General features: G+C 42.5%; 1 protein-coding gene across 4 annotated transcripts in view; it reads left to right on the plus strand.

Annotated features, from left to right (window-relative positions):
* Window positions 1-4661: 4661 nt before the first annotated feature.
* Window positions 4662-22993, plus strand: part of Ss18 (SS18 subunit of BAF chromatin remodeling complex) — a 61889-nt gene continuing 43557 nt past the window's right edge. For 2 of the 4 annotated variants that reach the window (XM_021639922.2, XM_021639923.2), the window contains exons 1-3: window positions 4662-4882; window positions 7384-7460; window positions 17725-17809. In XM_021639922.2, coding sequence (XP_021495597.1) covers window positions 4814-4882; window positions 7384-7460; window positions 17725-17809 — 231 coding nt within the window. In that variant the 5' untranslated portion in view covers window positions 4662-4813. The remainder of the gene's footprint in view (window positions 4883-7383; window positions 7461-17724; window positions 17810-22993) is intronic. The other 2 variants (XM_060377651.1, XM_021639924.2) reach the window with 1 other exon arrangement.

Here is a 22993-nt window from a genome sequence, read left to right on the forward strand (position 1 = left end):
TGATCTCACTATGTAGTATTCAGTCCTGGCCTTTAACTCACTGTCCTCCTCAGCCTTTAACTCACTGTCCTCCTCAGCTTGCCAAGTGCCAGCTGCAGGCACTGCTAGTATTGCATCTCAGTTGTTTTCATCATGGAGTTTAATTTTGTTTGTTTAATTGTGTGCGTGTGCACTGGTGTCTGCAGAAGCCAGAGGAAGGCTTTGAGCTGAGTAGCATATAGGTAGGTGTCAGCTGCCTGACGTTGGTACTGGACTCTGAACCTGTGCCCTTTACTTTCATGTGTTATAATCTCTTCTGTATTTTTTGTCTTTATTGCTCATAGTAGGAATTGAATTCAGAACTCAGACTGTATGCTAGGCAAATGGTCTACAACTTTTTATACTACTTATAGAAAATTTGTCAACATAACTGGTAGCTTTAATATGTATGAGGGTAATATATAAACAACTTCTAAATATTTTACTAAGCGTTCTCTAGTTTATGCACAGATGTTATATTGGAAAATAACATTGAATTAGCTTCCTATTGCTGCTTCTCCTCCTCCTCCTCCTCCTCCTCCTCCTCCTCCTCCTTCTTTAGTTTTCTTGAGACACAGTCCTACTATGTAGCCCAGGTTGGTTTTGAACTCAGTCTTCCTGCCTCGGGTTCCTAACTGCTAGGCTTACAAGATATGCCACCATGCCTGGCTCTCTAGTGATATCCTTCAAATTATCATAATACTTACGGTCTAAACAGCACATATTGATACACTGCTTTAAAGCATTAGAGGTTAGATATCTGAAATAGCTTTAGGCAAAGGGACCAGTAACTCTAGCAATGGGCACCCAAGTCTTTCTCTTTCTGATCTTGGACTCATCAGCCTTTTTAATCTATTCCCTGTATGAGGACCCACCTGGATACTTAGCAGGTTAACCACATTAATTCCACATGCATCCTTAACTCCAGTTGGCTGTACATGTCCACATAATCATGGCCTAAAGGAAGTAGTCATCTTTTGCAGACGGAATTCTGTCTGCTGTCCTCACTCATAGGAAAACCAGTTAATAGGTATTATATTATAAACCTTGCTATAAAAAGGAACAGCTGCTTTACTAAGGACAGGGACACTGAATCACACACATTTTCTTAAAAAAACACATACTTGTTTTTGTTTGCACACTGCAGCCCAGGCCGTCTGGGAACTTACACACTTGAGGCTGGCCTTAAACTTATGGCAATTCTCCTGTCTTGGCCTCCTGAGTGTTGAGACTGTGAGTACAACCCACCATATTTGGCTTAAGAAATGTTTTTCTGAATCACTAAATCTCAACATATAATTGACTTAGTTCATCCTTAATTCAATGTTTCACAACAGAAAAAAAGGTGAAAATGCCCCAGATTGGCTTTGCTAGAATCTACTTTCAGTGAAAATTTCTGGATTATTGAAAAACAAAATCTTATACAAAGTCTTGGGAAAAGTGGTTTGTTCTGATTAGAATGATTGTGCATAAAGATGTATGCTGTTCTTTTTATAGTCTTGAAATCTGTGGAAGCCACAACTCACATTGACTCATCAGATGCAACAAAGACTGTGAACAGAAATATTTTGAGAGGTATCATCTGAGGGGTTTTGCTCCATGCCCAATTACTAGCTGACAGACTTGGGCTCTGCCTCCTCAGTACATTCTAAAAACTTATGGGAGCCAGAGACTTAAATGATCAGAAAATTTTGTAGTATAGATGTTCTGCTAATTACAAAACATTAAGTATTAAAGAAATTCCCCTATGCAAACACAGAGGTATCTCTGACATCTGCATGTAGAGGATTTTAGGGAGATTAAAACAATTTTTTAATCCCATGTTTTAGTTTCAGTAAATATTGAGCATATTGCAGGAATACATCATTCAGTCAGTTCACTGAAATGTTTTAAGGCATACAAACAAATTCACAGGAAAAGTTAAAAAGTGAAGCATTTGCAAACCAAATGTGGAAGTTTTCTAGAGGCACACTGTCAGTAAAACATCTCCCTTTGCTTTCCATTTCTGTCTCATTTGTTAGTGTGAATAGTTAAGAATCTATTGTTCGTGCTTATACTTTCACTCATTCTGATCCACTTTCAATGCCTGCTAGAATTACAGTGCTAGCCTTCTATTCTGTTACAGACTTGGATTACACAGTCCTCGAGCAGATTAAATAATGGGAATGATGTGTCTCTTTGGGAAGATGGTGAGGAACCAGTGATGTCCCCAAAGCGATTTCTCTTGTTTAGGCAGACTTCCCATATTCATTATTGGTTCCTTCCTTAGCTAAATTCTAGAGTCTCTTCTTTCACTCCCAACCCCACTGTCAATTCATTGCCTGTCTTAAGGTTTTATTGCTGTGTGGAGACACCATGACCACTGCAGCTCTTATAAAGGAAAACATTTAATTGGTGCTTGCCTACAGTTTCAGAGATCTATTCCATTATTGTTATGTTAGCAGGCATGGCGGCATGTAGGCAGACACGGTGCTGGAGAAAGAGCTGAGAGTTCCACATCTTGATCTGAATGCAGCAGATGGAGACTGTGTGTCACACTGGGGGTAGCTTGAGAATGGGAGACCTCAAAGCTCGCCCCACAATGACACACTTTCTCCAACAAGGCCACACCTCCTAATAGTGCCACTCTCTATGGGCCAACCATTCACACACAGGAGTCTATGGGGGCCAAACCACAAACTGCCCCAAGATCTCTTGCAAAACTAATGGTAAAGAAGAGAGTGTTTGTAGCACCAGCACCTCAGCTCAGGCCTTCTTCAGGGCTCCATCTTCCTTCTCTCTGAATTCTCTACTCTTCCAGGAAGTGCCGACTGGGTTTTTACCAAGGAATTCTGAAGATCAAGTAGGGTCCTTCATAGATTATTTGCATTTTTAGATGGCTCTTTTGACCAGTGCTTTCAAACAGGTGTAATGCAAAGGAACATATAGAAAACGAGTACTTCAGTGTTAATCAGACCATCACAGAAAAGGCTATGGCTGTTTCCTGAATGAGGCCTTAGGGCCCTATGTCCTATCCCACTACTCTGAACACTTGAAGGCTTATAACCTCTGGTCTGTAAAGTTTCCTTTCTATTCTCTGTAAGTTGTGCTCTAAAGTATCTGAGTCCTCTCTGGAATGTGAGAACTTTTCAAATGTTTTTTTTTTTTTTTTTAAACCTGAACGTAGAAATTCAGACAAGTGTTGCCTGGCTTGCTTGTAAGACTTCTGTGCTATCTGCTGAGTGGACGAAGTGGAGCGTTAGGACTGTTTCAGATCCACTTTGTTGGCAGTGCTGATGATGGCTCAGCCTGCAATAGAATTTCCAGTTCTGTGGGGTTACATGGCTCCACTTACGTGTGCTACCACAGTGTTTTCCTTAGGCTCAGGACAGTTAAAGCAACAGGTTAATCCCAAGAATGGGGTGGGGGAGTCCATATGTGGAGGTCAGTGGTTCTCTCCTTCTACCACGGTCCCATGGACTGAATTTAGGATGTCAGGGTTGGCCACAGGCACCTTTATCAGCTGAGCCATCTTGAAAGCCCAAAGATCTCTTTAAATATGAGAGTTCCTACTTTAAGTCACATGAATATCCCTGTAGTTCTGTCCTTGCTTGCTAATTGTCAAACTTTACATATATGCATATTTGCTTTTGTATAACCTTTTTGTGTATCTTTTCTATAATAGCATAAAATCCTGAGTGATTCCTTGTAGCTGGTCAGTTCTGTCTCCTGTACTTCCTAACAGCAGGACACAGATACCCACAATTAAACTGACTCGTGAAATTTACTTGAAATAATATTAAGAAATACGTTAGTTTTTCACATCATTAATAATTTAGATATTTATTTTTGGATTTTGAGACTGTCTTTTTGTGTAGCTTTGGCTGTCCTGGACCTCCCACTGTAGACCAGGCTGGCCTTGAACTGACAAGAGATCCTCCTGCCTCTGCTGGGATTAAGGGCAATGAGCAATCAGTTTGCGCTTTTAACCCACAGCAACGTGCTCCTCGTTAGTTTGCAGCTGTTAGTTTTATTCCCCTCATACTGAAAGCTTGGGCCTAATTAACAAGCCCTAAGTATTCAACTGGAAAAGAAGTTGCCTTCTCACAGCTCCGTTCCAGAGGCCTCAAGGCGGATCAAGTGGATCCACAAGACTGGGAAGGGTTTATCCCGACGTAAACTTCGAGTCCGGGATTCCTTTCAACTGTTGGGCTACACTTGGCGAGCTTGCGAGCGTGGACCCCGCGATGCGCACGTGGAGCGCAGGGAGCCATTTAAACTAGCGAATCGGCGTTCTCGGGGCTGGCCCGGCAGCCGCTCCAGAGTCCCCGCGGTGGTCCCTCCCTGCGGCGGCGCGGGCGACCTGGGGCCGCCGCCTCTTCCCCCGAGGGTCGAGGCGCAGCTGGGGACACGGTGGCAGGCGGGCCCCGCGCTTCCTGTGACAGCGCGGCCGGGCCGCTCCCTCCCGCCGTGGCGGGACCATTTCCTGAGCGGCCGGGCGGAGGCGGCCGGCGCGGCGCTACCATCGGCGCGCGGGCGCGGGGGTGCGCCCCGAAGGCGTGCGGGGCGCAGAGGGCGAGCCGCAGCGGGGCCCGGGCTCCAGCCGCGCTGGCCGCTCCGACCTCCGCTGGCGCCGGCCGCGCCGCCGCTGTACCTCCGCGCAGGGCCCTGCTGGGCGGGCGGCGCGCGCGGCCCCGGGCCGGCCTCCCCCACCGCGCGCGGCGAGGTGGCACTGCCCGGGAGGGCGGGCGTCGGGCCCCCAGCTCCGCGGCCCCCGGAGCGCTCGGGACTCGCTGATCGCGGGCTCGGCGGCAACATGTCTGTGGCGTTCGCTGCCCCGCGGCAGCGGGCCAAGGGGGAGATCACGCCCGCCGCCATCCAGAAGGTGAGCCGGGAGGGGCGCCGGGCGCGGACTGCGGAGCCGGGGGTGGCTCGGGCCGGGCGGTAGCGGCCCGGCGCTGGTGGGGGCGGGCGGGCGGGCGGGCGCCGGCAGCCCCGAGGAGCCCTTTGGCGCCTGCTCTGCCCGCACAAAAGCGCCGGCAACCGCCGCCCGATTTCCCCGCGGGCCCGGTGGCCTCGCCTCGCGGGGGCCGGGAGGGGAGCGGCCCGCGGGACTCCGGCGTCGCCCCGCCCCGCCGGGACCCCGCTCGCGGAAGCTGGAGACCGCAGCGCCGCGCCGCAAACTCCGCCGAGTTGAGGCCCTCCCGGGAGAACTTGAGGGGACCTTCCGCCCACGCTCCGGGAAGGCGACGGAGGAGCCCGTGGGCTCCGGGCTTCCCCGGGGCCGCAGCCGGCATCCGTTCCGGTCTGCGGCGGTGGATGCGCCCGAGCGCGCCGGGCGGCCGCTGGGGCTCCGGAGGGTGAGCCTGCCCTCGCCGGCCCGAGTCGGCCGTCCACCCCGACCGGCTCTGCGCTAAGTCAGGATCGAAGCGCTGGGAGCCGCGTCCTCAGAGGAGAGTGCCACCCAGTCTCGGCTTCGGGATTGCCGGCTGGGGACACAAAGGTTCTTTATTATCCTCCGAAGCTCTGTCTGAGAGCTAGGCACTCTTCTGGAGCTCGGCGTGGTAGACTTTGGAGAAGTTGCTTGCTAAGTTTAACAGTCTGTCTTGAGTATTTCCGTCTTGTTCCCTGCGCGGGAGCAAGGCTAAACGGAGAAAATCAACTTGTAGCAAGAGCCGGGCACCCCTGCAGACCTGTGGGTTATGGCCATCGGTTTCTGTTTACTGTCAGGGTCTTTGTAGTGTGGCATTTGACATTTGCCCAACTGTTGCTTTATTTTCTTTGAAGAAACCCGCCTGGCAGTGCCTGGAAATGCAGTTGATTTCTCCAGTGTGCCGGGTTGAGTCTGTAGTGAGCAGCTTCCTTTAAGTACACACGTGTAGAAAGCACGTTTCTGGAAGGATTCACGCTTTCTTTTTGAACTCCAGAAAATATCTGGGGGTTTTCTTTTTTCCAGGAGAGTTTTTTTTTCTTCCCTATATAAGTCTGTTTGCTGTTTATTGTTCATGATTGATCTAGAAGGTGCTAATTCGCCATTTTTTCATTCTCAGATGAGAAGTGGACGGCGGATTAATTTTTTTGTTTTTTATTTTAAGTGTATGTGTGTGTCATTGCCTGGGGAGGTCAGAAGAAACATTAGAGGCCCTGAAGGCGGAGTTAACAACCAGTTGTGAGCCTCTGGTGCTGGAAATCAAACCCAGGTCCTCAGCAAGAACATCAAGTGCTCTTGTCCTCTGAACCATCTCTCCAGCCCTCCCCCCCAAGTATATTCCAATTTAAGTTTTGTTTGCAATGTCAGACATTGGCATAGACGAATTACTTAACCTTCAAAGCCGAGGCTGCTTAGACTGTTATAAGATGATAAAATGATAATAGATGTATGCTTTTTAAACTTTCTGAGATACCTCATTTCATAATATAAGCTTAAATTCTATTGAATATTATAGATGTGTAGAGATCATCATGTTGTGTGTCATTTTGGAGAATCACAGATCTGTACAGTTAGGAAAGAAACTGGCCAATTACCTTAAGTGCCCTGGACATCAGTGTTCATGTGCTTATTTCGTTCTGGGTAAGAACAGCTTTTCTCCTTCATACTACAAAGCATGAGAGTGCTCCAAAATCAGCCGGGACTCAACTTTCAACTACTGTTAACAGAGAGTAGAGGAAATGAAATGTTTCTGTATTTAAAGAAACAAATCTACAAAACATGACGCCTGGAGGATGGCTCAGCGGGGTTCAATGCCACAGAGTTGTCCTCTAACCCCACGCCATGCCGCTCAGGTGTGTGTGGCCATGAGAGAGAGAGAGAACACACTAATGATAAATAAGTAAGAAGAAACACCAATTTCCATTCTAGGTTTCAAGAGAGAGAATCACTGAAATAGTTATTAAACATGGTTGATTAATGTGCTATCATTCCAAATATACAAAGTAATATTTTTTGTGTGTGACAAGTTATAATCAGTATATCAACAGAAGATTCCACCAGTAGGTTCAGTTCCCATGTAGATTTTTCCAGAAAAATCCAAATCACAAAAATTAGTTGTTGCAGAATTATCTGTGTGAATCATGTATAGCATATTTTACAAGTGGTTTATGCTTTTTAACAGTGATATTTTAAGTTGATTTAGTCTCAAGTGTCTTATTATGAACTTTAAAATATTTTGTAGCAGCAAGTAGAAACACACGAAATAATTCTAAGAGTGTTTTCCATGTTCAGGTAGATGATTTTGTAATCTATAATGATGGCTTCCAGGAAACAATATTTCGTTGCTTTGAAGTGCCTCTGTAATATGAGTTAATATCTTCTATCTTTAGGCTTCTTAGTTTTTCATTTTACTCGATGCACTAGATTTACAGTAAACTTTCTGGTTTTTATTGCAGATGCTGGATGAAAATAACCATCTTATTCAGTGTATCATGGACTATCAGAATAAAGGGAAGGCCTCAGAGTGCTCCCAGTAAGACCATGAGAAGCTCTTTGCATTTGGGTTTTGTTGTTGTTACTTTTCCTTTGAACAACAGCTTTAGCGAGTTACATTATTTTAAGAAATGCATTTTAGTCTTTTAAATTTACTTTTGGGAGTTGTGGTACTGTCACCTCAGTTTGAGAACATTTTCATCACCCGAAGAGAAACGTGTTTATTGGCCATCACTGGGAATCTTTCCCAGCAGTCTCTTACCCCGTAGGTTACTTTCTGCTGGTTTAGGTTTGACTGTTGAGGACCTTTTGTGTAAATGAGTTCCAACGATGTGTGGACTGTTTTGACTCACTGCTCTCCCTCCCCATGTGTTTTAAAATAGGGTCTCATGAAGTCCAGGCTGGCATCAAACTTCTGAACCCTGTCTCTGCTTCTCAAGTGCACAGTGCAGAGGTGTGCTAGACACCCAGCTCTGATTGGCTTTTTTTTTCTTAACGTGGCATGATGTGTCAAAACTGATAGATGCTGGCATGCACGCTAGTACTTCCTTAGAAAGCCAAACCATCTTTCATTGTACTCTGTCTTTTGGGTTGCTTCCAGTTCTCCATGCGTGTATTGCTCCAAATATATGACTTTGTCTGTTCTTAATTTATTTTTTTATTAAATTTTTATTTTTTATATTAATTACACTTTATTTACTTTGTATCCCAGCTGTAGTCCCCTTCCTCATTCCCTCCCAATCCCACCCTCCCTCCCTCATTTATTTTTTTAAACAGAAGAAAATTTGTTTTTGATGAGGTGTCTCATATATATATACACACATATATATTGTATATGTATATATTCATGTAGTGCCATTTTATATATTTTTATATTTACCCTATATTATAAAATAATGACTTCAAACTTGTACAGAGCCTCAGCTATAGAAAAGTAAAATCTTAGCCTGGTGGCTACACATCTTTAATCCCAGCATAGGAGGCATAGGCAGGCAGATCTCTGAGTTCAAGTCCAGCCTGGTCTACGGAGAAAGTTTCAGGACATCCAGGGCTGCTACACAAAGAAGCCCTGTCTCAAAAACCCAAAAATTAAAAAGAAAGAAAGAAAGAAAAAGTAAAAATCTTCATGTATGTAATTGCTTCTGAAGATACTGATGAGTGTAGGTGCTAGTTTTTAAACTCTACTTTATTTGGGGTTCTTTAAGCCTTCATCTCCCTTTGAACTCCCCAACCCTAGACAGGAGAGAAAGAAGGTCAGGGGGAACAGGGACGGAGACCCCTATAGTCTTCTGGCTGGTTAGGGTGGCTGTTGGGTTCTTTGGGAAAATGCCGATCTCGGCAGTGGGATATCCAGCTGTCCAGCAACAGCAGAGGGCAAAAGGCGGCAGTGGGACAAACACACAGTCTTCTTTCTCCATCCATTTCCTCGAAACCCTCAGGGTTTTGTTTGTTTGTTTGTCTTTCTCTCGATGGGTGCTTATATTTACCCTCTCCCAGAGTCCTGAGAATTTCACTCATTCCAGCTGGCAAAGACCACGCCCCTCTACAAGCTGCATGAGGCAGTTGTCAGCTGTGGACAAACTAAAAGCAACTCCATAGCCCACACTTGGGATTTAAAAAAAAAAAAACAAACACAAAAAACATGTTTATATGACATAACTGAGTTTTTAAAGAAACAAACTTCTAGTACAGATGAGGGAGCAAATCTTATGTCGAGAGAACTGTTTGTCATTTACAAGGACCAGACTTTTATTTTAGATTGATCTCTGAACCGATACACCCTAATAGAATCAGATGTGAAGCTGGCATGGCCAGGAAGCCCAGCACCTTTAATGCTCAGGCAGAAGAATTATAAATTCAAGGCCAGCCTGAGCCACACCTCAAGACCTTGTCTGTGAAAAATACAAAATCCCCAAAACAGATCAAAAGATGCGAGGGACATGGTAGAAGCCTCTGTTTTGTCCAGCATGCCAAGCAGTGTGCCACAGACATCAGTAAAGAGCCACATTTTCTGGTAGATGCTGGGAAGAAGACATGAATGTCCTTTACTTAGTTTACTTTTTACAAGGTGCTGTCATGTGTAACCAGTATGAAAGCACTGAGAGTCCACACTCCCTTTCCATCCTGAGTTGTGTGTAATGCTCTGGGTTAGAAGCAAGGGCGGCATTTCAGCTGTGTCCAGTGACAGGCACACATGAGAAAACAGCTTTAGACTGTTTCTCTCCAGCTTAGTGTGGGGCCTGGCCTTTCCTAGAGTCTCCTTGGCTGCTCCTGGGAGATAGTCTGGGCAGCTGCTTGATTCGCTTTTCTGTCTTGTTGGCCTCTTGCCCTCTACTCTGCCTCTGAATTTCAGGTCTCTTCCCTTTGTTTAAAATTATTTTTAAAATAAAAAGCATAGGTTCGGTATTCTTTCTCTTTACATATTTATGTCAATACATATATAGACTATGATGTTTTTGTGTTTATGTCAGTAAGTTTTTTCTCTTCCTCTCCTGTTGGGCAAGGATAAAGTTCAGGACCTTGTTCCTGTTGGCAAGTGCCATCTACCCCGAGTAATTGCCAGTCCTAGGCTGCAATACCTAAATGGATTACTAGGTCAGAAACCATGCTAAATTGCCAAACTACCCTGCCAAAAATTTCTCAGCTTTATTTCATCCCTGTCCTGGTGTTCATCCACCATTTCTAGGGTAGATATTGGCCATCTTTTACAAGATTCTATCTATCTAATTGGTAAAACTGAAGTTTTTAACAAATACTCTTTTTCAAAGCATTTCCTACTTGATGAAAAAAAGCTCAATGATAGTAAAAGAAATGACTGTATGTCCTTTACTCAAGTTCTTCAGATGTTAACAGATTAGCCAAGTGCTCTTTGAGAGACATTTGAGAATGGTGGCAGATTCGATTCTCTTAGTAACCCAGGTTTTTCCTAAAGTCAGGCGCGTATTCTTAATGGCTCAAGTATAAATTATTGAAGTGACGAGTACAGCACTGTCAAGTCAAGAGCTGTCAGGTTTCACCAGTTGTCCCTTTTAGCGTGTTTTTCAGATCCCGAAGTGGGTGATATTCTGCACTTAGTGTGTACGTCTTTAACTGCAACTGCTTCTTAGACAATGTGCTATGGTGTTGACGATGCAGAATGCGCTTATTCTGTGCAGTGTTCCGCCTTTAGGACCCAGTCGCTGTTTCTGCATAATGAAGTTCCCACGGTGCCCCGTGGTTTAGTGTGACTGCCTCCTCCCTAGCTGAACCGCACAGCTTGTTCCAGTATTGGTGATAGCTTTGATCGCTTACTTAAGCTGCTGCCTGCTGTTCTCTCCACCAGAGTTACTGTTTTCTCTTTGTAATTCATACGCCTATCACTGGGCAGACACCCTGAGACACAGAGGCCCCTTTTCTCAGTATACTTCAACATACTAATTTTCGTATCCACTAGTGATTTTCCCCATGATGGTTACTACTATTAGGGTTGTCAAATGGTGACCAGGTCCATCACTCCTGAACTTACCTGGAATTGTACTATGAGGAAGTCATCTCTCACCGTTTCCCTCCATTCCTTATTTCACGCTTTCTGGTTAAGTAGACTTATACATTCCTACTGTATTCTCTTACCTTACCTGTTACTCTGATACTTTGTTTTCTGTCTTGGGTAGTTCTAGATCTGGCTATTGGGAGCCCTTCTGTCTGGCTTCTTGACATCTATTAACTTTTTTGTTTTGGTTTTTGTTAATTATTGAGACAGGGTTTCTCTGTAGCCTTGATTGTCTGAGAATCACTCTAGATCAGGGTGGCCTCGACCTCACAGAGATCCACCTGCCTTTTCCTTGCTGAGTTCTGGGATTACAGGCACATACCACTGCACCAGTTTCTCTATTAATTCTTTGAGCTTTTTTATTTTTCTGTACCATGAAATGTCTTAGTTTTACTTTGTATTTGTTTTAGCTTTACTTTGTATTTCTTTTGTTTTCTTTTTGAGACAGGGTTTCTCTGTGTAGCCTTGGCTGACTTTGTAGACCATGCAGAGATCTGCCTGCCTCTGCCTCCCTGAGTGCTGGGATTAAAGGCATGTACCATCATGCACAGCTTTGTATTTCTTCTTGTACAAATCTGTATTCATCCATTTCTCTTAAGACCAGATTAGTTCTTGTTTTTGTTTATTTAAAGATATAGGCTGAAATTTAGAAACAAAAACATTGTTTTTAGATTATCTTGTTTCTTAAAACACATTTTACCTTTATGTGGCCATTTCCATTTATATATATTGTTTCTTCAATAAATTTTGTCTGTATGTTGTAAGTACTACGCCCTAGGTTTTTTTGTTTGTTTGCTTTTTGTTTGTTTTTGATTTTAGAGACGGGGTTTCTCTGTGTAGCCTTGGCTATCCTGGACTTACTTTGTAGACTAGGCTGGCCTCGAACGCACAAAGATCCGCCAGTCTCTATCTCCCAGAGCGCTGGGATTACAGGTGGCGATAGTTTTTTAAACTCTTATTTTATTTTTTTTAAATCCCTTCCACCAACTCCCAGCCCTAGATAGGAGAGAAAGAAGGTTAGTGAGGAGAGGGGCATAGACCCCTTTAGACTTAGTTCCTACTGATTAGGGTCACCCGGTTCTTTTGAGGCAGTACCAATCTTGTAGTTAGATAACCAGCAGTCCGGGTGACCAGCCACCTTCTTCTTTCTGCATTGGGCTCCCCCAGGCTGCTATTCATTCTTTCTCTTGGCTCTCATATTTATACCCTTCATTCAGAGTCCTCAGAATTTAACTCCCGCTAGGAAAGACCATGCCCCTGCAGGAGGCAATTATGAGCTGTGGACAAACTAAAACCCCACACTTGGGATTATAACAAAAATATGTTTATGTAACATAACTGAGCTCTTAAAGAAACCAAAACTTTCATTACAGTATGTATGTGAAATTTTATTTTGTAAAAAATAGTGGATCTCTTTCCGTGGTTGGCCATGGGTAATCATCAGTGGAGAGGTCACTTCCTGAAGCCACACCTGAAGGCACTCCTGGAGTCATTTTTTTCACTTAAGGCATTTAAGAACCTGGGAAAGCCAAAGGATTTTATGGGACAGGTTTGTTTTTGTGTGACCTAGTGTTGCTGATAGCCAGGTGCTCCCCGATGTGGTTGGTGCTGTTTTGTTTATATTCGCATCTTTGTTAGCTGTGTGTGTTGCGTCATTCCTCTCTTCCTCTACACATCGGTCTAGAGAGCATAGAAATTCCTCACCCGTATTTGGTGTAGCTGCGGCTTAGATTGATCTAAGGTAGAAGCTTAAATTTTGCCCTCTCTACTGAGTTTTCTAATTTCCTTCCGCCTTTAATCAAGGAGGCTTTTCTATGTCACTTAGGACTGCCCTCAGTTCTTGGTTGTTGGAATTTTATGTTTTTCAAGTTGATGTATTCTTTCACAATTTCATACCTATGTATAATATACACTGACTATATTCTCCTCCACTATGCTCTCTTCCCTCTATCTAACCCTTCTTCCACCCTCAGGTTCAGCCTTGGAGAAGCTTGATTAGAGGTCTGAGTTGTTTTGATGGGGTAATTTTGTTGTAACTGTTCCTTCTCAAGTTGTTGATTCAGGCTGTGAATAAAGAAAAAAAATCCCTTGCTCTCAACACTGGCTATGCTCCTGTTCCTCATGGTTGAAGTAAAAGGAAAATTCAGAGAAACAGCTGTCTGGGAATTGGTAGTCCAACTTCGATTAAATGTTTCCCTTGAATACAACTTCAGTGATTAAAAATAACTTCCTTTGTGGGTGAAGGGATTCTCTGAGGTCTCAAGGAGCTAGAGGCAGTTAGTGGTGCTGGGAGAAGGGAGTCCTGCTCCTCAGTGGTTCGAGGTTGCCCTGCTCAAGTAAATAACCCCAGACTGCTCTTGCAGGCAACCCGAATTAGTGCGGTGGTTCTCCATCCCATTGGGAAAGAAAACACGAGCTTGGGAAGAAAACCCCCACCCCCAAGTAAAAGGAGACTGTTTCAGCTGGATGGCTCGCACCTGTAATCCTATCACGTAGAAGGCTGAGACAGGAGGTTTGCCATGAGTTCAAGGCCAGACAAGACCATGTAATGAGACCTGTTTCAAGAAAAGCAAACCAGACAAAACCTTACTGTTTTCCAACCGGTGACAGTATATGCATTGTAAAAAATTAACACATTGAAACAAGACAGTGAACATAACCTTACCACACAGATTCCTAATAGTGATTCTTCCCTCTGTGTGGCTCTGGCTGTCATCATCAGAAGACAAACGAAGCTGTGTTATTCTCAAAGTCAGTGCTCTGCAGTATGTGCATAGAGGCTCCTGTTCTCCACTTTTGCTAACACATATTCGAGACTTACTGCTTCCTTCTATGTGGTTTGAATGTTTATTAAGTCCATACAGATTTTGCTTTAATCAGCTGCCCTCTTGTTGGTATTGTAGGATGGTTCAACTATTTCTGAGTGTTTTATAAATTTTAATGCCAAAAAATTATTATTTGTCTTCATTTAATGGAATTTTAGTTTAAACTGTTGCTTACCAAAATAACTTTTATTCTGTAAACTGTAGTTTGGCATCAAGTAAATGTGCTTTTTTAAAGTTATTTTTAAATTAAAAGTATGCTTTTCAGATTAATTTTAATTAATAAAATTAGGACTGGTTATTTTGCCTATGCAAGAACACATCTTACCTTTTACTGAAGTCTTTGGGAGCTGAGCTCTCTCTTCATAGTGATCATAGGCATTTGGAAGTATCTGTCAGAACTTATTAGGACCGTACAGTCATCAACATAGCATTTAAGTGGCTCTTGTGAGTGCAGCTGCCTTCTAGCCGTTACCCTCATCACAAATAAGATGCTGAATATGATTGGTAATCTCCCGTTTATGTATTTCTGTTAGCATAGTATTGTGAAGAAGGTACAGTTATGTTTAAAGACAGAGACACCATAACAGGCACTGTTGGCCATTGCGTAAACATCACAGAGCACACTGCACAGAGCTCTGGCAGTGGTGTTGCTTAGCAGGGCAGGAAGCAGCGGGCATGCCTGCTTCATCGCTGACTGAAGTGTGCAAGAGCACACGCTCATAAGGACTTCAGAGACAAGTGGATGGTATTTATAGACTAGAACAAAATTTCTCAGGAAAAGGTTTTTTTTTGTTTTTGTTTTTTTCCATTTTCACAGTCTGAGCTGAATTTGGATTCTCCTGTGTGTTTTTGTTGTTGATGATTTTTTTTTTTAATTAGGTTACTTAGGTACAAACTGAGATGAGAATGAGAAAAAAAAATAAGTAACCAGATTTTTGTTAATAATTTTCGGACTTGTTTTGTCTTAGTTTTTTGGTGAATATTGTTTTTCTTACTGCTGTTTTATGCCAAAGAGCACCTGTTAGCCTGGTTTATTGAAATCTGCCTGTAGTCTGAGCACTCTGGAGATTGAGGCAAGCAGATTACTAATTCCAAAATAAAGAAAGATAAAATTGCTGAGTTAATGGCCAGTCTGGTCTACGAAGTTAGTTCTGGGGCCAGCCTGAACTTTAAATTGAGACCCTGTCTCAAAAACAAAACAACAAAAAATAGAAACCACAAATAAACTTGCTTTTGTCCACCTTCTTAAATTAGGGAAAGAATTTACAGGCAGGAGGATGCCTTGGAATGGGGTCTCTGGATTAGATGGGGTACTGTAATCGATGTTAGTGTCCATGTGATGGTGCCCTTGTTTAGGGGGAATTGGTTTTGCAGTATCATGTTTACAACTGACTGTTAAATGGTTTTGACAAAATGCATGTGTGCATAGACATGAGACAGAATGATAGGGCAAAAGTATAAAATGCTGTTTAGAAATCTGGAAGAAAGATGTAAGAAGTTTCCCCTACACATTCCTGAAACTTTTCTGAAAATTTAAAATCATTTCAAAATTAAAAGTTAAATTTGATGTTCAGAACAGTTGGGTAAATATCTTGAAAATTTAGCTGAGTTATGTTTTAAGTATAGACACTTAAAGCTGCAAGAGGCTTCAGAGGCCGTCTTTAACTCCTGTGAGACAATGAAATCAAGCACAGGGCATTTAGTAGCTTTCTAAGGTTGGCTTGTTAAGGCTAATCAACGTAAGAAATACGTTTTGTTAGGATTAGGTGTGGGCACAGTTTGGGCATTTTTATTTGCCATGGTGTAGCTAGTACTCTTCAGAAAGCTCAGAGAAGGAAAGGAGGACTTTAGAATGTAGCCTTTGAGGTCAGGTTGTGTCCTAATTAAAAGGGCTGCTTGGGCCTGCCAGCTGGTGTACACATAAAGGTGCTTGTCCAGGACCCACATGGTGGAGGCAGAAGAGTTGTGGCCTTCATACTGCTCCATAGATAAAAGTTTAAAAATGGCTATTTGAGGTTCTGGGCATGGTGATACACACCTTTAATCCCAGCACTCACAAAGCAGAGACCAGAGTGAAGTCAGATCTCTAAGTTCGAGGCCATCCTGATCTACAGACTGTAAAGTGAGTCCAGGACAGCCAGGGATAGACAGAGGAAACCTGTTTCCCCCATATCCCCCCCCCCAAAAAAAAAACGGTTTGGTTATTTTTGTGTAAGAATAAGTGGTGTTAGGTTCGATTATACACGATAATGAAACAGTTCAAACTGTTTGCTGTCACTGTTTGAAAAATTTCAAAAACATAATTAATCATAAAATTACTCTTGGTTCTTGTTTATCCAAGGACCTTATAAAAATGGCCCCTTTCAGATTAGGTGTATGTGAGGAACAGGACTAAAAGTATAGGCTTCTTAATAAGGGAGCTGTGATCAGTAAAGAACCAGGCCTGTCCCTTGTTAGGTAACTGCGGTTGGTTGTTTACAGCAAAGTCAGAGAATTATTTCAATTGGGATCTGAATTAGAATACTTCATTTATTTGAATAAAATTCTTTTGACGTGTTCATTTTAATTTTATAGCTAGTTTCTATAATAAGTTTCAGCTTTTGAGGCTTGGTCTTGCTGTATTCCCAGGGTAACCTGTGTTTCCGCACCAGCCTCTCAAGGGCTGGGATCACAGGCCTGTGCCACCATGCCGGGCCTGGGGAAAATGAAATCTTAAAACAGTTGGACATTTTGGTGGAGGTTTTAAATTTGTATTTATGGGGCTTGCTCTATTCATGTCCTAAAATCAAACAGTAATTAGATCAGTGTGTTTCTGTTTTTATATGATTTAATTTTAAAGTTATAAAGTGACTTTAATTATTAAGCGATATTACCAAAAGCCATTTTTCTAGTTATATTTAACCATAGGATCCAAGTATTAAGAATTTGAGTTATAGTTTTAAAGTAAATTGTTCCTGATTTTAGTGTTCCGTCATTTTGTTCATGTCTGCTATAGCATTTTTACGGTGATTGAATAGTACCTTGCCCATTTTGTTGGTAAAGATGCTCTTGTAGACGAGGGTTGTAACCTTTGCTAAACTCAACTGTGACAACTGCAAAAGGAAGTGTGTATGGACTGTACCTTGGTTTGAAGCTTTCGGTAAGACGCAAATGGAAGTGGAGCACTTGGGAAGCACAGGCAGGTGGATCTCTGATTTTGAGGCCTGCCTGGTCTGCATATTGAATTCTAGGCCAGTAGGGTTATATATATATATATATATATATATATATATATATATATATATATATATATATAGTGAGATCTTGTCTCCAAACAACAACCACAACAAAAGCATACGGAAGTGTGGGGTGACAAGCACACCTCACTGCGCCCCTTTATTTTAGTTCTCATAAAACTTAAAGTATGTCTGACGCTGGGTGTCAGCATCCCCTTGACCAGCCGTGGAATCTTGGGTGACTCGGCAGTCTCTGAGCTCAGTCTGCTTTCTTATAGAACCCAGAACCACCAGCCCAGAGATGGTACCATCCACAATAGTGTAGGCCCTGCCCCACTGATCACTAATTGAGAGATGGCTTATATCTGGGTCTCACAGAGGCATTTCCTCAGCAGAGCTCCTTCCTCTCTGATGACTCTAGCTTGTCAAGTTGACACGCTAGAGTACAACCAGCCAGTACATTCATAATGCTGATTTCTGTACTGACGAGACATGTGCAGTTAGAAAATACCTAGAACATGTTTAGCACATGGGGAGATTGCTCCGCTCTCCATTACCGCAAATGTGTTACGTATCATTTGGAATCATTTTGCAGAGGAAATAGGATAAGTTAAAGTGCTGTTGTTCAGGTAACACATCTTTCATTAACTTCTAAAAATAATTATGATGCTGTTTGTATTGAAACAGGTAGAAAGATTTTTTTTTTAATGTCGGTATTTGTTTTTGTTTTAATAGGTATCAGCAGATGTTGCATACAAACCTGGTATACCTTGCTACAATAGCAGATTCTAATCAAAACATGCAGTCTCTCTTACCAGCAGTAAGTACCTGGAAAGCGGGAAGTGGATGTCTCTGCAGCTCTGTGATGTAACAGTGTTGTTTCCGTGATCTTGATTTTTGTGTTGTAAACCCTGTTACCTTAGGACACAAGCCTATTCTATAGTCTCTAAATGCCTTGCTGTTTTCACTCATCTAGTTTGAATTAATTCACCCGAACACTCCATTCCCCGGAGAAGTGCATCCATTCACCTGTCCACTGTCTTGTGTGGTGTATTTTTAATTACTAGGCAAATTGCTAACTTGTAGGGGGTATTTTGTACCATTTCAGTTTTGACCACTTCTTAATCACTGCACTCAGCAAACCTTTATTTGATTGCCTCAAGTCCAGATGAAATTCTGGTGTTGCCCTGGTTGCTGTATCTGTCAGTTTATCCTTTTGTACCTCCATCTATTTGTTGGGGAAACTGAGCCACATGCTGTGCAGATTTGATCATGCTCTGGGTTCTGTCCCAGTGGCACACACTGACTCTTAGGTAAAGACTCAGACTTGGGTTTGAGGTTGTTCTAGGTCTGTGGCTTTCCTGTTAGGTCAAGTCAGGAAGAGTCGTGCGTTCAAGATCCCGGGTTTGAGTTATCTTTTATGCCCAAGACTTGGAATCAGTTGTTTTCGTTTTCATTTATTTGGGAATTAGTACTCAGACTAGTTTGGGTGCTTGGAACACTTATTATTACAAGATTTTTATGGCTACTGGGCCATTTTAATTGACAGAACTAGAAAAAATACTTTTAAGATGTTGAAATCTAAGCAGTATTTCTACTTCCGGAAATGATTTTAAAGTCTTACTGTGTAGCCCTAGTTGTCTTAAATTTTGCTGTGTAGACAAGATTGGAGTGATCCGTCTGTCTTGGTTTCCTAAAGGCTTGCACTGCTCTGCTCACTCTCAGGAACTGATTTTGTTGGTTAGTATCTTCTCTCTTCTTTGACAGGTCTGCAGTGGATTGCTTTTTTTTTTTCTTAAAAATTGTGTTAATAATAGTTTATTCACTTTGCATTCTACCTGTAGCTCCCTCCTCCTTCTCCTCCTAATCCTACCCTCCCTCCCTCTTCTCCACCCATGCCCCTCCCCCAGTCCACTGAAGAGGAGGTCTTCCTCCCCTTCCTTCTGATCCTATTCTATCAGTTCTTATCAGGAGTGGCTGCATTGTCTTCCTCTGTGGCCCAGTAAGGCTGCACCCCCCAGAGGGGGAGCTGATCAAAGAGCAGGCCAATCAGTTCATGTCAGAGACAGCCCCTGTTCCCATTACTAGGAAACCCACTTGGACACTGAGCTGCCATGGGCTACATCTGTGCAGGGGTTCTAGGTTATATCCATGCATGGTCCAACCAAGGACCATGCATGGATATAACCCTGGGCCCAGATTTTTTGGTTCTGTTGCTCTCCTTGTGAAGCTCCTGTCCTCTCCAGGTCTTTCTATCTTCCCCTTCTTTCAGAAGATTCCTTGCACTCTGCTCAAAGTTTGTCTATGAGTCTCAGCATCTGCTTTGATACCCTGCAAGATAGAGTCTTTCAGAGGCCCGTTGTGGTAGGCTTCTTCTCTGATTCCTGTTTTCTCCCTCTTCTGATGTCCATCCACTTTGCCTTTCTGAATGAGGCTTGAACATCTTACCCAGAACCCTCCTTCTTGATTAGCTCTTTTAGATGTACAGATTTTAGTATGTTTATCCTACATTATATGTATAATATCCACTTATGAGTGAGTATATACCCTGTGTGTCTTTCTGTTTCTGGGATACCTCACTCAGGATGATTTTTTTTCTATTTCCCACTACTTGCCTGAAAATTTCATGATTTCCTTGTTTTTAATTGCTGAGTAGTATTCCATTGTGTAGATGTACCACAATTTCTGTATCCATTCCTCTGTTGAGGGACATCTGGGTTGTTTCCAGGTTCTTGCTATTATGAATAAAGCTGGTACAAACATGGTTGAGCAAATGTCCTTGTTGTACACTTGAGCCTCTTTTGGATATATGCCCAGGAGTGGTATGGCTGGATCTTGAGGAAGCACTATTCCTAATTGTCTAAGAAAGCGCCAGATCAATTTCCAGAGTAGTTGTGCAAGTTTACATTCCCACCAGCAATGGAGGAGGGTTTCCCTTTCTCCACATCCTCTCCAGCATGTGTTGTCACTTGAGTTTTTGATCTTAGCCATTCTCATGGGTGTAAGGTGAAATCTCAGGGTCATTTTGATTTGCATTTCCCTGATGACTAAGGACGTTGAACATTTCTTTAAATGTTTCTCTGCCATTTGATACTCCTCTACTGAGAATTCTCTATTTAGCTCTATACCCCATTTTTTAATTGGATTACTTGATTTGTTGCTGTTTAACTTCTTGAGTTCTTAATATATTCTGAATATTAGCCCTCATTCAGATATATGGTTGGTGAAAAGCCTTTCCCAATATATAGGCATTTTGTTCTGACAACAGTGTTCTTTGCTTTACAGAAGCTTTTCAGTTTCATGAGGTCCCATTTATTGATTGTTGATCTTAGAGCCTGTGCTGTTGGTGTTCTGTTCAGGAAGTTGTCTCCTGTGCCAGTGAGTTCAAGGCTCGTCCCCACTTTTTCTTCTAAGCGGTTTAGTGTGTCTGGTTTTATATTGAGGTCTTTGATCCACTTGGACTTTAGTTTTGTGCAGGACATCCAGTAAGACCAGCACCATTTGTTGAAGATGCTGTCTTTTTTCCATTGTATGGTTTTGGCTTCTTTGTCAAAAATCAGGTGTCCATAAGTGCGTGGGTTTATTTCAGGGTCTTCTGTTTGATTCCATTCATCCACCAGTCAGTTTCTATGCCAGTAGCATGCAGTTTTTACTACTGTTGCTTTATAGTACATCTTGAGATGAGGGATAGAGATACCTCCAGAAGATCTTTTATTGTAGAGGATTGTTTTAGCGATTCTGGATTTCTTGTTATTCCACATGAAGGTGAGAATTTTTCTTTCAAGGTCTGTAAAAAATTGTGTTGGTAATTTGATGGGAATTACATTGAATCTGTAGATTGCTTTTAGTAACATGGCCATTTTTACTATGAACATAGGAGATCTTTCCATCTTCTAATATCTTCTTCTAATTCTTTCTTCAGAGACTGGAAATTTTTTTCATACAAGTCTTTGACTTGCTTGGTTAGAGCTACACCAAGATATTTTGTATTATTTGTGGCTATTGTGAAGGGTGTTGTTTCCCTAATTTACTTTTTAGCCTGTTTAACACTTGTATAAAGAAGGGCTACTGATTTTTTTTGAGTTAATTTTGTATCCAGCCACTTTGCTGAAGGTGTTAATCAGCTGTAGGAGTTCCCTGGTAGAATTTTTGGGGTCCTTTATGTATACTATCATATCATCTACAAACAGTGATACTTTGACTTCTTCCTTTCCAGTTTGTATCCCCTTGATCTCCTTTAGTTGTCTTATTGCTCTAGTGAGGACTTCAGGAACTAGTGGATTGCTTTACAGTGTGTTGTGTAAGAAGGGAAGAGGACCCTGACAACCCGATTCTTGACCTTAAGCTACGTCTTGCTGGGGTATTTAATAGGTTTAGTTTTGAACATAAAATAGTTTGTATGGCTATTGCTGTACACTTCATTACCCTTGAGTTGATTTTTGTGATCGTGAGAATAATTGGCTTGCTTCTGTTCAGTATGACCCTCTCTGCATTGTTGGAAATTACCTTTTTCATCTAGTTTATCAATTATTGGAAAATGTGTGGCTGTATGTCTGATCTCTGTTCAGTTGTTCTTTCTAAATAAATTCACCATCTTGTGATACCTGATAATGTAGTTCTTCCTTCTTCCCCTCCTCAAGAGTACCCCGGCTACCACTAGTCCTTCAAGGCTTCGTGTAACTTAAGCATCCACATGTCTGGTTACTGTCCTTGCCTACTCCTTTGGGGTTTTCATTATGACCTGGACTTCAATCACCTTGGGAAGAGCTGCTATCTCACAGTATTGACTCTTCCACATCAAGAGGCTATCCATGGATTTCTTTTTCATCCCTCTAGTACCTTTGCATATGTTCCTGGCTTCTGTCCTGAAGCGGTGCTCTGCTCTTGTTGGGCGTGGTGCTAGGCACTTCACTCAGGTGTGTGTGTACATGCGTGTGCACCTCGGCACACGTGTGGAGGCCAGAGGACAGCGCTGTTCTTTCCACCTGACTGGAGCTGTGCTGTCCGCCTTGCCTATCTTTGCTGTGAGTGTACTGCCCATCTGCATGGAGGTGCGGCAGAGCTTGAACCTTAGCCTCTCGGGCAGTGCCTCTCACTGCTGGCATTCTGCTTTCTGTAGTCACAGTCCTGTCCTTTGTGAATAGAAATTCTGTTTGTTCCCTCCCAGGCCTGACCCATCTGTTTTTAGAAGTGGTAACACAGGATACCCGTGTCTAATTCCTGATTTCAGAGGGAAACTTTTGCTTGACTGCTGAGTATGTTTGCTGTAGTATTCTATAGATAACTTACCAAAATGAGTAGGTATGCTTTGTTTTCTGGTGTGATAATTAAACATGTATCTCGTATGCATTGCACCTACAGAGGTTATCTTTCTTCTCTAACCTGTCAGTGTAATGAATTACACTGGCAAACTCACCAATGAATCTTGGTTAATAGTTGACTATCTTGTATATGACTCACTTGGTCATAGCCTTTTAATTCTTTTTAAGATAGGACATCTCATTGTAGCTGAGGCTCACCTTGAACTTGCTGTGTAGCCCAGGCTGGCCTCGATACTTGACACCTGAAGCAAAGAATCCTGCCTTTGCTTCCATGGTGCTGGGATTACAGGTGTATGTGTGTGTACACATGCTCACATGCGTTTGTGTGTGTGTGAGAGAGAGTGAGCAAGCAAGCATGCCCAGGTTGGTTACTATTCTTTTTAATAACTGCTTATACCTGAATTCTGCTTTTCATGGTGTGTTTGCATCTGTGTAACTGATTTCTGATTTTCCTTTCTTAAAGTGCTGTGTGTGTGTCTTATTGATTGTTGCATGCTTCATAATATGGGATGGAATTGGCTTGCTTTGTCTTATCTGAAACAGTGTGCTGAATGTGACTTTAAATGATTGGCGTGCTTCTGTAGAAGAGTATCTGCATCTACTTTTCTTTGCATGAAAATGGTTTAATTCTTTCAAGGAGATGGAATTTATTTTTTCATATTTTGTACATTGTCTATTTCAAT

The sequence above is a fragment of the Meriones unguiculatus genome, chromosome 2 (genome assembly GCF_030254825.1).
Source record: "Meriones unguiculatus strain TT.TT164.6M chromosome 2, Bangor_MerUng_6.1, whole genome shotgun sequence".
NCBI classification, from domain to species: Eukaryota; Metazoa; Chordata; class Mammalia; order Rodentia; family Muridae; genus Meriones; species Meriones unguiculatus.